This window comes from Cyprinodon tularosa, unplaced genomic scaffold (genome assembly GCF_016077235.1).
Source record: "Cyprinodon tularosa strain WSP-4 unplaced genomic scaffold, ASM1607723v1 ctg459, whole genome shotgun sequence".
NCBI lineage: Eukaryota > Metazoa > Chordata > Actinopteri > Cyprinodontiformes > Cyprinodontidae > Cyprinodon > Cyprinodon tularosa.
Genome location: NW_024039184.1, coordinates 301,500 through 315,334, shown reverse-complemented (window position 1 = coordinate 315,334; position 13,835 = coordinate 301,500). Strand labels below are relative to the sequence as shown.

Below are 13,835 nucleotides of genomic sequence, written 5' to 3'. Positions count from 1 at the left end.
TCTGAGCCTCAGGAAGCGGCTCTAGCCGAGACCTTGGACCAGCAGATGTTTCTGCTGAATGTAGCTCTATGCTTTTTGACTTAACGGGTCTCTGCTCCTCAGATGAGTTGGACAGCATGTCGAGCACCGAGAGGATCTCCTTCCTGCAGGAGAAGCTGCAGGAGATCAGGAAGTACTACATGAGCCTGAAGTCTGAGGTGGCCTCCATCGACCGGCGCAGGAAGAGACTAAAAAAGAAGGAGAGAGAAGGTGGGGCAGAGAGGGACACCTCTACGTCTTTGTCCTGAATCTGTGCTAAGGCTGTAACTGTCACTGTCCTTCGTCCTCAGTGTCCAACACCACGGCGTCCACCTCCTCAGGCTCCTCAGACACAGGCATGAGTCCGTCCTCGGCCTCGCCGGCTCAGAACACCGTGGCGGTGGAGTGCAGGTGATGACACGCCCACGTGGGGCGCGTCCCTTCAGCCCACAGACTTCGGACACTTAAATCAGGACGCTGCAGACTGAGCTCCTGGCTGCGTGGAGCTGAGATGGGGAGGCGATTGAAGGCGGGCCTTTATGCACTGGTGCAGACGTGTCCTCCATCCCTGCCCTCTAGGGTGACCATGCTCCTGTCCAGAACCATCTGATGAGTCCGTTTGGTTTCAGGGTCAGCAACCAGTAGGTCCGCTTCAACCCAAACACATCCAGAAGGTTTTCCTTTACTGGGAGCCAAACCAGGACAAAGACGACGTTCTAGGTTCACTTTTCTGATTGAATGATTTTATTTTGATTGGTCCAGAGACACTTATCCTAATCGTTTTCTTCTGTTAAACAGAATTTCTTCTGTTTTCTCAAGTTTTGTTCCTCTTTAGATAAATATTGGATTAAATTTAACAAATTTTTTTTTGTAAAGGCTTTTATGAATTTCTGAGGTAGAATTAAATTAGTTTGAATTAAATCTTCTAACTGACCTGGTTTCGGTCCACTAAGTTTAAACGATGATGGGAATTTGAATCACATGAAATCACTCAGAGAAAATGTGAAAACTGAAATGTTTAAAAAGAGATGTTCTGAAACAGGAAGAGTCCTGAAACCGAGTCTCCTCCAGGTCCGAACCGGTTTCTGGACGCTGCGTTCCGCCCCTCCCTCCCTCTGTTCTGCTCTGCATCAGGTTCAGACGGACGGCTGCTACCAGCTCCTCCACGTTTGCTTGTTTTGTACATAAAATGTTAAAAGAATAAAACCACACCTGTATTTGAGAACTACGTTTTACACCCCAGAAGAATAATTTCTAATATTTTCTAAGAGACTGTTTGTACTGTAGTTGTTTACTCCTCGGTTGTTTGTTTTGGGTTCTCATGTGTTTTGCTGGCAGAGATTTGAGAGCAAACATGTAAATAGAGAAACGCACACAAGCCATACTACAAGTGTGTGTGTGTGCAGCAAGCAGCGCTCTCTGTTTCTAATAAAGTTTTTAACCAGATCTGCTGCAGCGTCTCATTTTCATAAGTTAAGATCTTTAAGTTATCAGGCTCCTCTCCTGTGGAACCAACTACCAGTTTTAGACCGTGAGGCAGACACCCTGTCTACTTTTAAGGCTAGGCTTAACTTTCCTTTTTGATCAAGCTTATAGTTATGCTGCTATAGGCTTAAACTGCTGGAGGACATAGGGACCCCTTTTTTATCATTCTGCAAAATAACAAAAACAACCTTGCAATAATTTTTTTGTTTAATCGTACAGCAGTACCTGCCTGGCCAGCAGGCATCATCAATGTGATTCCGCTCCAACCTTTAGGACGATTAACTAAGAAGTTGTAGCCAGTAGTCTCGGTGTGGAAAAATAAAAAGGGGATGGTGAAATTTTTTTTCTTAGTTTTAGAAGCATACATACCCTAATGTATTAATCTAAAGCAGTAGGCATGGTATTGGTTTGGTTGTTACATGTCAGGTACGCTGGTCATTGACCTTGACCAAGGCACCTTCCAGTAGTACTGCAGACAGTCCCTGGACTGGCAAGGCTATAAATGCCCCTACAGTTAGCATGGCTATCGCTTTCCCTACAGTTAGCATGGCTATCGCTGCCCCTGCATAGTGAGCATGGCTATCGCTGCCCCTACAGAGTTAGCATGGCTATCACTCCCTACATAGTTAGCATGGCCAGCACTCCCTACATAGTTAGCATGGCTAGCACGTCCTACATACTCAGCATGGCTATCGCTGCCCCTGCATAGTTAGCATGGCTATCACTCCCTACATGGTTAGTATGGCTACCAGTGGGATTAGCTTCATAGTATAAAGGGGCGGGTTCAGGGTATCGGACCAATCACAGCTGTGAGGGCAGAAGAGAGATCTCAGTATTTCATGTGATGAACAATGACGTGGTAAACTGCGAAAAGTCAAACATGGTGGCATCATGAGAGATGCCAAACATGGTAGCAAATGAACAAATTACTCATCAGTCATTAAACACAGCTTGCATCCTAGTCACTGCACCACATGACCATCATGTCCTCCATGACGCCAACCCTCCGTTCCTCAAGGCTGCAGCCGAACCCAAACTGTCAGGGATTCAGGTGTGGTAAAACGCTGGACGCTTAGAGGTACAATAACCACATTCTGCTGTTTTGGTTCTATTGAGCACATCCAGAACCCGCCCCCCACCCAGACTAAGCCCACCAGCTTCTCCTGTGATGCTCGACACCATTTCTGTTTCATCTCTGTTCATCCAAGAACCGAAGTAGGAGCTGCTGGTTCCTCTGTGATTCTGGACCTTCCTGTTCTGACTCAAGTTTAAAACAGCTGACTGTTAAAACGATAACATTCATCTGTAATCTGGGATTATATTGTAACTCAAACATTTGGAGCTCCTTGGTTTAAATTCCCACTTTAATGTTAAAAAGAAACATTTTGACTAAATCCATCTTTTCTGTTCTTCGCCCTTTTGAAACGGTGAGAAAAATGCTCCCCTCTGACGTGCTGAGGAGTAGCGTAGCTTTGCTCCCAGCGGTTCCTCCTGTCAAATGGATCATACTGAGATTTCAAACAGAACCATCAGAATCTGTTTAGTTTCTTTATTTAAAGTCAAAATCAAGAAGAATGCAAAACCAGACATGAAAGCTCATAAACAATATAAAAATAGCTGAGATGTGTCCGAGCAGCAGGATGTGATGAAGAGGAACAAACCCGGCGCTGCATTTTACATGTTGTCTTCATCGGAGTCATCCTCCTCCTCTAGAGAATCCTGAAAGACAAAGCAGGTCAGAGTGAAGTCCAGCCTCAGGAACGTCCCCCATAGAGGATCAGATGATCCCGGTTTAATCTAACAAATGTTTCAGTTATCAGCGGGGATTAGGTTAGTTAAACTCGTCTCCAGTCTGAGCCCAGGATTAGAAACATGTTAAAGCTGAACTACGCTCTGAGCTGTGGACCTGATTCACCATCAGGAAGTATTTAAACAAATCAAGCAGGTCCAACACTGGAGGACACGTCATTCTGTTTAAAGACCAGGTGAGGATCAGGATAAAAGCTGAATCAGCTTCAATTAGGTACAGAAGATTTCCCATTTCAGACCTATTCACTTATCAGGTCCAATCAGGTTTACAACTCAGACCTTTGACCTATAAATATTAGTTTAAGGTAAAAAAATATATCTTTGGCTCAGGCTTTCAGCTGATGATTAATAAATGGGAATATAAAGACGTCTAAATGAAAGCGGAGGAAGAAACCTCAGGCTGATCGATCGATATTAGCGACTAAATTTCATCTATATTGTCTCACCTTTGCGTATTTCTCTGCTTCCTCCTTGATGTCTTTGGGAACCAACTCATGTCGTCCGTTTGTCACTGAGGAACAGAGAAAGCGGATCAGAGGCGTTACCATGGCAACAAGATGCCCGATGGGCAACAGACACTTCTATGAAGGTAAAGGCGAGAGATCAGCAGAAGCCGCCGCCCACGAACCCTCTGAGCTCCTGACGCCCATGAAGACGTTTTTCTGACGCGCAGATTCTTAATTAAATCAGCAAATCATATATGTATGTATAGTGTTTGTTGTATGTTATTTGTGTTTGTTTTTCATTTGAAATAGTCATGAACTGAAAGATATTGCGTGTTATTTTGATGAAAAAAAGCAACTCAAACATTTTAAAGGCTAATGCACAGATATGGCATAATTCATGCACACTTTGCATTAGGAAAATACAGCATTAATAGACTTGATGTAAAATTTTTAAATTATACGAAATTATAACAATGGAATGAATCCATGTATATTAAATGCACATCATCAATTTAGCACATTTGGCTCATCTGTATTATTCTGCTCCATTTACACATTAATGTTATTGTGATGGATTTGTATAATATGTTATATTACATAATTTATAGACTTCATAATGACTGTGCAATGTGATGGGCCTATTTTCTTTTTATAATAGGTTAAAGAAATCTACTGATGCTATGAAACAGCCAGTGTGTGACAAAGTGATGAATTTATCTTTATGTTAAAAGTCTTAAGTCCCCCTGAAAATGAGATCATCATCATTGTTAAATGCTGTAGCGCACGGATTATTTACATTGAGACCAGTGTAACTAGGGAGTACAAATATGGCGGCCGGTGGCTTCACTTTAACCCCGTACTACCAACGGCCAATCAGCAATCCAGGGACTAAATACAGATCAGTGATTGTTCTGCAGGTTTAGAAGGTCCGTTTCTAAAGGCACCAGAAGCGACAGCCTGTACCTTCTCCGACCCAGCTGAGCTCCAGCTCAAACGCTTTGTCCTTCACCTCATCGTGGACGATGTAGATTCTGTCAAAGGAAATGAGAAGCAGAAGAGAGCTGAACCAACCAGCTGAACCATGACAGCACTGACCCCGCCCTCCATGCTGAGGGCCTGATGGAGAGGATCCATCCGACTTTAATTCTCTTTGCTTTCAATGATTCATTACAAGAGAATAAAATGATTATTATTGTAAAAGATCAGGCTGAATTAGTTTCAATCTGAGGATGGAGGAAACATAAACACAGATGCTTCTGGTTCGGTCTGCCAACAGGTTCAGGGTTTTACTCACATTTTGGCGACTTCTTTGACCAGCTCTCTGCATGTCATGTCTTTCATCTGTTGGAGGATAAGAAGAGTTCAGAGATCAGCGCATGGAGTTAGCAGGTCACCTTCAGGGCTGGTCGGCTCCAGCCAGCCTCCCTCCCTCTGCCTTCATCCTGGGTCAGGCAGCCATGCTGATCCGAGCAGCTCTAACGCTTCTAAGCTAGCTGGTTCTGTGGAGCTCAGATAAAAAACAAAAGGGAAACATCTCACCTGCAGCTTCTCGATCTCTGTCTTAGCAGCTTGTTTGGCTTTTCCAATGGCACAACCCCAGTAACCCTGAACACACATGGAGGTTAGTCTGCTGCTTCCACCCTCCCACTCGCTCACCCACTCCCACTGAGACTCACGTGAGAGATGCCGGACGGGTCGACCATGTAGAGCTGCGGACCGTCGTCTTTGTCGTAGGAGCCCAGGATGAAACTGAGAGGTCAGACAGACGACAGCGCGTTAGGGAGAAGCATCAGCTGACGTGTCCGTCGGAGCCAACAGGGAAGGAACAGACCTCCCAATCTAACACATGCATTTCTACGTGCTGGGATCAAGTTCCTTCTGCTCCATGTGCAACAACCTGTAAATATCTACGGTGCTGCAGGAAAGCCGTTTTTACTCTTTACTCCAGATCCTTCAACGAGAGCTCAGATAAAGGGAGAGGTGGCTGGCTGCAGACCTGAACAGTGTGATCTCCTGCACTGTCAGGACTGCAAGATTATTCCAGATGTTTTAATCGAAGCATTCAGGAGTAGTTTGTATGAGCTGCCAGATTTCATTAGAAGATTTCTTTTTGCGAGTTGAGAGCTCACTTAGATCTGCCGTCTCACCACTTAAAGACCAAAATCATGTTTTCTTATAATTTTTGGGTGATTTTCTTTCACTTATTCCAACATGATCTGTCTCTTAGAGACGGATGTTTCTCCTGCTGGAGCTTCACCTAAAGTTAAACGCTGCATCATGCTGGGAAATCTGCTTTTTTTCCCCATAAATTAAATAAAATAGACATTTGAAAGTTTGTTTAATTTCCACTGTTTAAAATATTGGATTGATAAGAAGAATGAAGAGCATTAGTGATAAATCCCTAACGATATCGATGCCCTTATGTAGTCCGTAACGTCTAAGCAAATTAACTGGACGCCTGTTACTGCTTTAAGCTGTAAATGTGAGTCAGCTGTAATAAAATGAATACTGGCGTCTTCCATTCATTATAAAAACAAGCAGGATTAATTTTACAGCTATGTTCAGTTGGAGCTGATCGAAGCGCTGACCGTCTCCAGAAAGTTTGACCATCTGTGGTTTATCCCGCATCAGGGAGAGTTTAAGAGTCTCACTGATCACATCTAACGTGGTTTTAAAGCAAAGAATGAAGTGAAGCGGCGCCTCCGGCCGCATATTAACCAGATCTGACTGAGGTATGAATGAGGAGGAGAATAACAGGAAGAAAGAGAAAGATTATCAGGATGTGAAGGTTTGCCTCACCTGCAGCCGAACGGCCTAACGGCGCTGTACAGCGTGTAAGCGTGGACGTACATGGCCACTCTGTCTGACAGGTGCTGCAACAACAGCAGAGGAAAGCCTCAGACACGGCGTCAGCTTCTAAACAGGAAATTCAGAGCGCTTGGCTGCTCCGTTTACCTTCAGAGGAATGTCGTGTCCGTAGTTTGATCTGAAGTTGGAAGCTTCTTCTCTGGCTACCTCGGCCAGGGAGCGAGCATCTGCCAACAGGCCAGCCACCGCCTGGAGGAGCACAGGGAGCAGAAATGTTCTCCTAAAACAGCCGTTTGAACGTTTATTATATCCTAATCTGAGAAGAAATCCAGGCGTTTGTTGATGATGGAATAAAAAAAAAAAACCTTTGAACAATTTCTAACCAACTAAACAGGCTGCTCCCCAGACTGGACAATGAACTGCATTAGAAGAATAATCACAATAAAATAAAATTTTATTTCTGAATCAGAGAAGCACTTAGTGAGCTTCCTCCCTGTTCTATGCAGCGGTTAGCTTACCAAGAGTTTCTAACCAAAATCATTCAGCTCTAGATGGACCAAAAGAAATCTGCCACATCTTCTCCTCCAACATTTAACCCTTTATAGGGTGCAAAGCTTTGAACATTTCCAGCCAATAGCGGTATTGGGGGGGCTCCATTTATAAGGCAAGTGATCAAAGACGCTAACTTGCCCTATAAAGGGTCAACAGCAAAGTTTCCATTCAGGTTTTTATGCCACCTTTGAAGACTGAGGAATGGAAGAAATCATTCTGGATCCAGATCTTTTCAGCAGAACCTGAATGTTCCTGAATGTTTCTGAAGTTCTGTGTCATTTAGCTAAATAAAGGCTTCACTGCACATCCAGAATACCTGGACTGCATCCAGTGTTTTCCATTTCTTTCTATACATTATGATCACACATCTAAAGGGGGAGATATGAGCTTCTCTTGTGGAGGATTGTGGCTTCATTTACCAAATGAACCTAAACTCTTTCACTTATAGGTTTGATAAAGTGAACTATGAACTTTAAGCTAGTTCATTTTAACTATGAACTGGTATAACATTGGTTACCATATTGATATCGCAAACAAGTTTTTACGCTCCTTTGGGTGGCTTTTTTAACCATTTTCAAAAATCATAAAATTCCAAAAAGGAGATGGAAAGACTGCCTCCGTCCTGAAAGCGTTAGAAGAAGTTGTCTCTCTGGATGATGAACCGTCTATAATGGAAGAACAGCTTACCTGACTGCAACAGAGTAGGGCTGCAACTAACCATTATTTTGGAAAACTATTAATCTGGGGATTATTTTTTCGATTCGATTAATAATCAGATAGCCAAAGGTTCCTTAACCCCTTAAGCCTGGCGGGCCTGGTACCGGGCCCAGCTGACACCAGCTGATGTTTATCTATCTATAGAAATGGCCAAAACACAGTCACATGGTGTTTCATCCACACGCCTTTTAAATGGGGCTTTAAAATTTCTAAAACATGTTTCAAAATTATTTTTTCACAAGTACCTTTTGTTTTATAGCTGTGTAAACAAATAAAATAAGATCTAAAATCCCACCTAAATGTGTGACTGTGTTGGAGAAATGCAACAGCAGGTATTCATCTTTAGCCCCGCCCACTAAAGGCCACCATCATGGGAAACTAGAGGCTCAGACCTTTCCAAGGACGGGTCAGAGGTAACTCTGCGACCATTTCAGGGGATGGAACCGGCATGCGTTACATAAGCTTGCTCTGTTATTCTATATTCATTTCGGTCATATTATTGTGTGTTCAATTTTTGCATAATTGTGGATTATGCAAAATTCTGGAGTTCTGGAGTATATTGAAGGTCGAAGATTTTAAATCTTAAATGTTCATATATTTTGACAGTTTTTCTAACAATTCCTGCTCTAAGTGGGTCGCTCTGTCAGCTAAAGGCATGTTATAGAGTCTCTTTTCTCCAGTTAACGATTAATCAATTATTAAGTTAGCTTTGATTATTTCAAAAAGTGATTAATCAGATCAATTGTTTGAGCTATATAACAAAATCACTAAAGCTTTTCTGATCTGTGGCCGTGCTAGCTTGCTACCATTGGTTCCTGTTTATTAAAACCTGGAATAACCTCAACATACCACAACATTACGCTTTACATCGCCGCTTAATTCGCTCTAGTCGATGGAAACATGTCTAATTCCTATTTTTGACAGTTTAAAAGTTGGCTTGGTTGGTTCTCTCCATCAGTGTTATTTGTAACTGGATTAAAACGGGGGTGTTTAGGCAAAGGGATTATTTTTATATTAGGAGGAAACAAAGAGAGGATCCTGCAAACAGCAGAACATGTTATGATGTGTCGCCATTTGCTTTAAGAGGGACTGCTGCTCTTCACAAACAGCAACAAGAGGAAAGGGCCTCACGTATTAATAACATCTAGAAACCAGCCTGGTGGAGGAATCCAGGGGCACTGACTGCTCAAAATGGACGACAACCATCAACGTACGACACACTTAGTCCAGATAACATCCGTGGGCAGAACTGTGAAGGTTTGTGTGAGTCAGAACAAGGTCCTCAATAGATTCTTTCGCATCAAAGATAAAGTCGGATTTTTGATTTCTGACCAAAGCATTAAACGGTCTTTTCCTTCTGTTCAGATGAGAATATTCTGCAAATATGTTCCCAATCTTTAATTGTAATTCCAGTAAATAAAATTAGGTTAGCTCGACAGAGTGTAAGACCTGAACTAAACACAAAAGTTGATCATTCAGTCCATCAGCAGCGCGGATATTATCAAAAACATAAATCCCTATCAGCTTGACTGGATACTCTGATTTTAGCGCCACAGTCGGCCTAGCTTCAACAACTACATTAATCCAGAATCACTCCAATCATCTGTGCAGCTGAGGGTTAGGAAACCATCTACGTTACCATGCCAACGTGTCTGTCAATGTTAAAGATGCGCTTATTAGAGCCCTCCTCGTAGAGTTTGGACAGGACCAGTTTCTCCACCCCGAACACCACGCCGTCCTTACAGCGGATCCCAATGGCTGTGCTGCAGACAAAGCATTCAAAGCTAACGGGGTTGTTCCTGACACATCATCCAAACCTGGACGGCTTGAAGAAAAGATCCACAGCCTGACGAGTGACGAGCAAATGGAGACTCACCTGCTGTTCTCTACAGCCTTCATGGCGTACTCCACTTGAAACACACGGCCATCCGGAGAGAAAGTGGAGGCAGACAGGTCATACTGCAGCACGCAAACAGAAAGGCCACGTTAGTACTCAGCACGCAGAGACAGCAAACCTTTCCACTTTGTATCTCGATTGCAAATGAAATGTGCAAAACTGCTTCAGATCCAGCCCTAGATTGAAAAATTGAATGATGAAATTAATGTTTAACTGTTGTAGGAATTCATAATCTCTTGCAGCCAGATGATATGATGTATGCCAATTAGGCGATGACGTCATCTAGCGGTTTTTAGGACATCCAAAAGCGATTTTTCTTGCTGAGAAGTTGGCAACACTGTCCCAAATTTAGTAGCCTATACCAGAGAAGACAGACAGTTGGCTGCTAGATGCCAATTTCTACGGAACATTTATTTTTGTTTAAAAAACTGTGTGAAAGTTTGTCTTGTTTGTTTTTACTAAAGGAAATGTAGCATTTTATACCAGATTAATGGGGCATTGACCAAAGCTCTGTCCGTTCATTAATATGCACTGTTCCATTTCAATTGACCAATAATTCATACACAAATAAAGGTTTAATAATGAAAAATATCCATTTCTATTTGCTTCTGGAGGTTCAGCTCAAGCCCAGGCTGCTTCAAGCACATTGATATGAAGGTGATTAATGCAGGTATTGGTACTTTAAGGAGTGCAGAAAGGAACAGAGTCCAGATAGAAAATGAAACAAGCATCTCCATGAAGCTTCTTGCTGTGTAAAGAAATGTGTAGACCTGGCCAGGCAGAGTGGACCATCACCAGCAGACGTCATAGATCAGGCATCCCCAAACTCGGTCCTCGAGGGCCGCTGTCCTGCAGGTTTTAGAGGTTTCCCTGCTTTAGCACAGCTGATTATGATGATTGCAGTAGAGCAAAAGCCTGTTAATCAACTATCAATTAAAATCAGCTGTGCTGGAGCAGAGAAACATCTAAAACCTTCAGGACAGCGGCCCTCGAGGACCGAGTTTGGGGATGCCTGTCATAGATCCTCAAACCATGACTGGACCTGAAGCAGCTTGGCTTCTGAGCCTCTCACCTTTTCTTTTAAGCTTTGGGATCTTGATTTCCGAATAATGTCAGACCTGATAGTCTCATTTATTTACTGAATTTTTGTGAATGAACTCTAAACTAAAAATTATCTGAGGTGCATCACTTTTAGTAGACGTATAAAACATAAAAACCTACTATTTTGAGTTACACTAGATTTTGGTTATTTGGATTCATGTAATTCACTGTGTCTTAATTTTTATAGATGTGAACTCAAGTTTTAATAAATCCATAAATATATGTATATGTTATCCTGCTGATGCACATCATGCCAAGACCACAGACTGATAACTGAAAATGAACTGAGGATTAACAGCAATAAACAAGTGAAGTTACATAAATTAGACGCCGAATGAAGCAAAACAATCTAAATAATCAGCTTAATCTGTAAGGCGAGTTTTTCATTTAGAGATGTAAAACTCCAACTAAAATCTGATTTCTTAAACACAGAGTCTGGCGAGCAACGTAGCTAGCTGTTAGCATTAGCATTAATTAAAGTACATTTATCGAATGAGATGCAAGATTCGGTAGAGATTTTTTTGTTTTATCAAATCATACGTCAACAAAGCTTCGCCAAAATAGAAAAGCATCAATTAGAAATAAAACAATGAGGGACTTTACTTTCACTTTAGCCTGTGCTAACAGGCCGGTCTGTGACTCAGCAGGCTAACATGGCAGATGACTAGCTTCCAGGAAAAGGGCTTTTTTAGAAGTCAAATATAAGTATGGTTTTAAAATACAGCAAACTTATAAAACATTAACCCAGTAAAAATAAAATACAGGTGAAAATAAACTGTAAATTACTCACTCCGGTTCCAATGGAGCTCATTTTGACACCAAATGTGAATTCAGCACACCTCTCAACCACTCAGCCTCTTCCTAAGGAAAAACATGGCTTCCGGTCACGGTCTTCAAAATAAAAGCGCAAAACTCTACTTCTTGTTATTGAAAAAAATTTAAACATTTATACAAAAAAAAAAAAAAAAAAATGAAGACAGATAAATAAGGAGAAAGATAATTGTATTAATAAGTGAAAAAAAATAATCAAGGTACATTGCTGCCTTTATTAGTTTAAGGGATTTAAAAAAGGATTGTTAAAATTCTAGTAAAGTTTTATACATTTTATAAACTTAACATCAGGAAAATATTTCAGCATCTTTTCTCACATCAGTTTGATGGAATAATGAAGGAATTACAGCCGTCAATCATGCTCTTTTATTCATGTGATCTTTTGGATTTCTCATCTGAGGCATTTCACTGCAGTAAAGCCAAGAACTGGCTTTAACCCAACAACTTTATCTTTTCCCTAAGTAGCTAGATCTAATCTAAAACCTTTTTTTTTATTTTTCCTTAAATTGACTGTTAGCGTTATATTATTTGCATTGTTTAGCTTATCATTTATTTTGTCATGCTTTTTTACACAATTATACAGTAAAAGATTGGGTGTTAAAAATTCAGTTAACATATTTAACTTTAGAATATTTATATCTATACTGAGAGTAAATCTGCTCAAGTGTTGGAGTTAAAAATCAGTGTAAAAATTTACAGCATTGCAGAGTAACTTTTACTCTATGTGGTGTTGATTTCCCGCCAGATTGATCAGGGGCGGATTTAGGAAATGTGGGGCCCTAGGCAAAGACAGGCAGGGGGCCCTCTGAACTGAGAAGACAACACATAAAACAGACCCATTACACAGATAGAGAAATGTTAATAGACTTCCATTATTTGTTCTAGGTTTTGTCCCTCTCTTCTTGTTGTTTTTCTCTCTATGTTTTGTACTCAGTTGACTTTTCATGCTGTCTCTAAAGGAATGAAATATTTTTTTTCCAAGCACTAAGCTCACTTAGCTGATTGCTCCTTCCTGTTTCCAAAAAGGCTAAAGCAAATAACCCAGTCCTTCTTTTCACTGTAGACAAGCCATGATCTGCTTCTCTGTTCTCCATTTTTCATTTTGATGAAATAATATCTGCATGAATCATGACAGCAGACAAGATAGAGGAGAGCAGGAGGCGGGGTTACCAATCTACTTGCTCTGGAGAGCAGAGTTCGCTGCTTTTAGATGTTGTCTCCAAAGTCTCCAGTAGCAGAAAAAAAGTCGCTATATTTGGCGCTAGGAGCTTTTTTGAAATCAAAGTGCTAGAGAGGTCTGAAAAGTCACTAAATATAGCGACTAAAGCGACCTTTCTGAACATGTGCAGCAAATGGACTGATCCAATATGGTGGACACTGGAGAGAGGGGGGGGGGGGGGGATTTTCATCAAAAACATAATTAATGTGCACAAAAAAGGAATAGTTGTATTAACCATACATGGAAACAGAGTTTTATGGCCCCCCTAGGCACCTGTCCAGCATTGTCCCCCCCCCCCCACGGGTCTCAGAGGTTCTTCATTTTGACACTAATAGGAGTAAAACTAACTCTGAAAATATGACACTGGCAATAGAGTCACTTTCACACTAATTAGTAGTGGGACCAAATGTTATCTGAAACACTTATATTCAACTCTGTAGGTGTTAGGGTAATATTTTGATTCAGATTGGTTTAAAAACAATATTTCAGTTGCTGTTACAAAGATTTAAAGAAGCTTTATAAAGCAGTTCCATTAACTTTATCCTACTAGAAACTTTCATTTGGCACTAAATTAAGTTAAACTTAAGTTATCTTTTAGAGCTCATTGTTGTTTGGTTCTGCTTTTATTTCCATACCTCTTAACTGTTCTCATTCGTTTGTGTTCTAAAGTTTTATTTATAATTTCCTGCATTGTGTTCTACAGGAGAAAAGGATGGGATAATATTACGAACGAGGCGGGAATATTTCACGAATACAAACTTTTATTTACTCTACATATTAGTGTGATATATGAAATACTGGGAGACTGTTTCACAGCCTCACTGGAAACCTAATCTGCAGATCATTTAAGCTGAGCCATTTCTAATAGTCTGTTGGATATTGTCTCTGGACAGGGTTCTGTGGGTCAGAAAACTTCAATATTAGCCCGATAATATAGAAATCAGATGTCGGA

General features: G+C 41.2%; 2 protein-coding genes across 3 annotated transcripts in view; one reads left to right on the top strand and one right to left on the bottom strand.

The window, feature by feature from the left end:
* arid4a (AT rich interactive domain 4A (RBP1-like)) overlaps window positions 1-1,464 on the top strand; it is a 34,451-nt gene extending 32,987 nt beyond the window's left edge. For both annotated transcript variants that reach the window (XM_038300871.1, XM_038300872.1), the window contains exons 24-25: window positions 103-249; window positions 330-1,464. In XM_038300871.1, the coding sequence (XP_038156799.1) occupies window positions 103-249; window positions 330-433 (251 nt within the window). In that variant the 3' untranslated portion in view covers window positions 434-1,464. The remainder of the gene's footprint in view (window positions 1-102; window positions 250-329) is intronic.
* A 1,574-nt stretch (window positions 1,465-3,038) lies between these two features.
* On the bottom strand, window positions 3,039-11,721 carry psma3 (proteasome 20S subunit alpha 3). Its single transcript, XM_038300860.1, has 11 exons — window positions 11,624-11,721; window positions 9,712-9,794; window positions 9,475-9,598; window positions 6,714-6,815; window positions 6,558-6,631; window positions 5,435-5,507; window positions 5,298-5,363; window positions 5,053-5,099; window positions 4,722-4,789; window positions 3,759-3,823; window positions 3,039-3,222 (listed from the first exon to the last, which is right to left on the bottom strand). Exons 1-11 carry the CDS (start codon window positions 11,642-11,644, stop codon window positions 3,178-3,180), a joined length of 768 nt encoding a protein of 255 aa, XP_038156788.1. The 5' UTR covers window positions 11,645-11,721; the 3' UTR covers window positions 3,039-3,177.
* Window positions 11,722-13,835: the final 2,114 nt, after the last annotated feature.

Excerpts from the sequence above, each read along its gene's own strand:
- psma3 (XM_038300860.1), bottom strand. The coding sequence starts at position 11,644 with ATGAGCTCCATTGGAACCGGA. Across the intron at positions 5,364-5,434 it reads ACCCGTCCGGCATCTCTCAC|GGTTACTGGGGTTGTGCCAT; the intron begins GTGAGTCTCAGT and ends ATGTGTGTTCAG. Across the intron at positions 5,100-5,297 it reads CAGAGATCGAGAAGCTGCAG|ATGAAAGACATGACATGCAG; the intron begins GTGAGATGTTTC and ends ATCCTCCAACAG.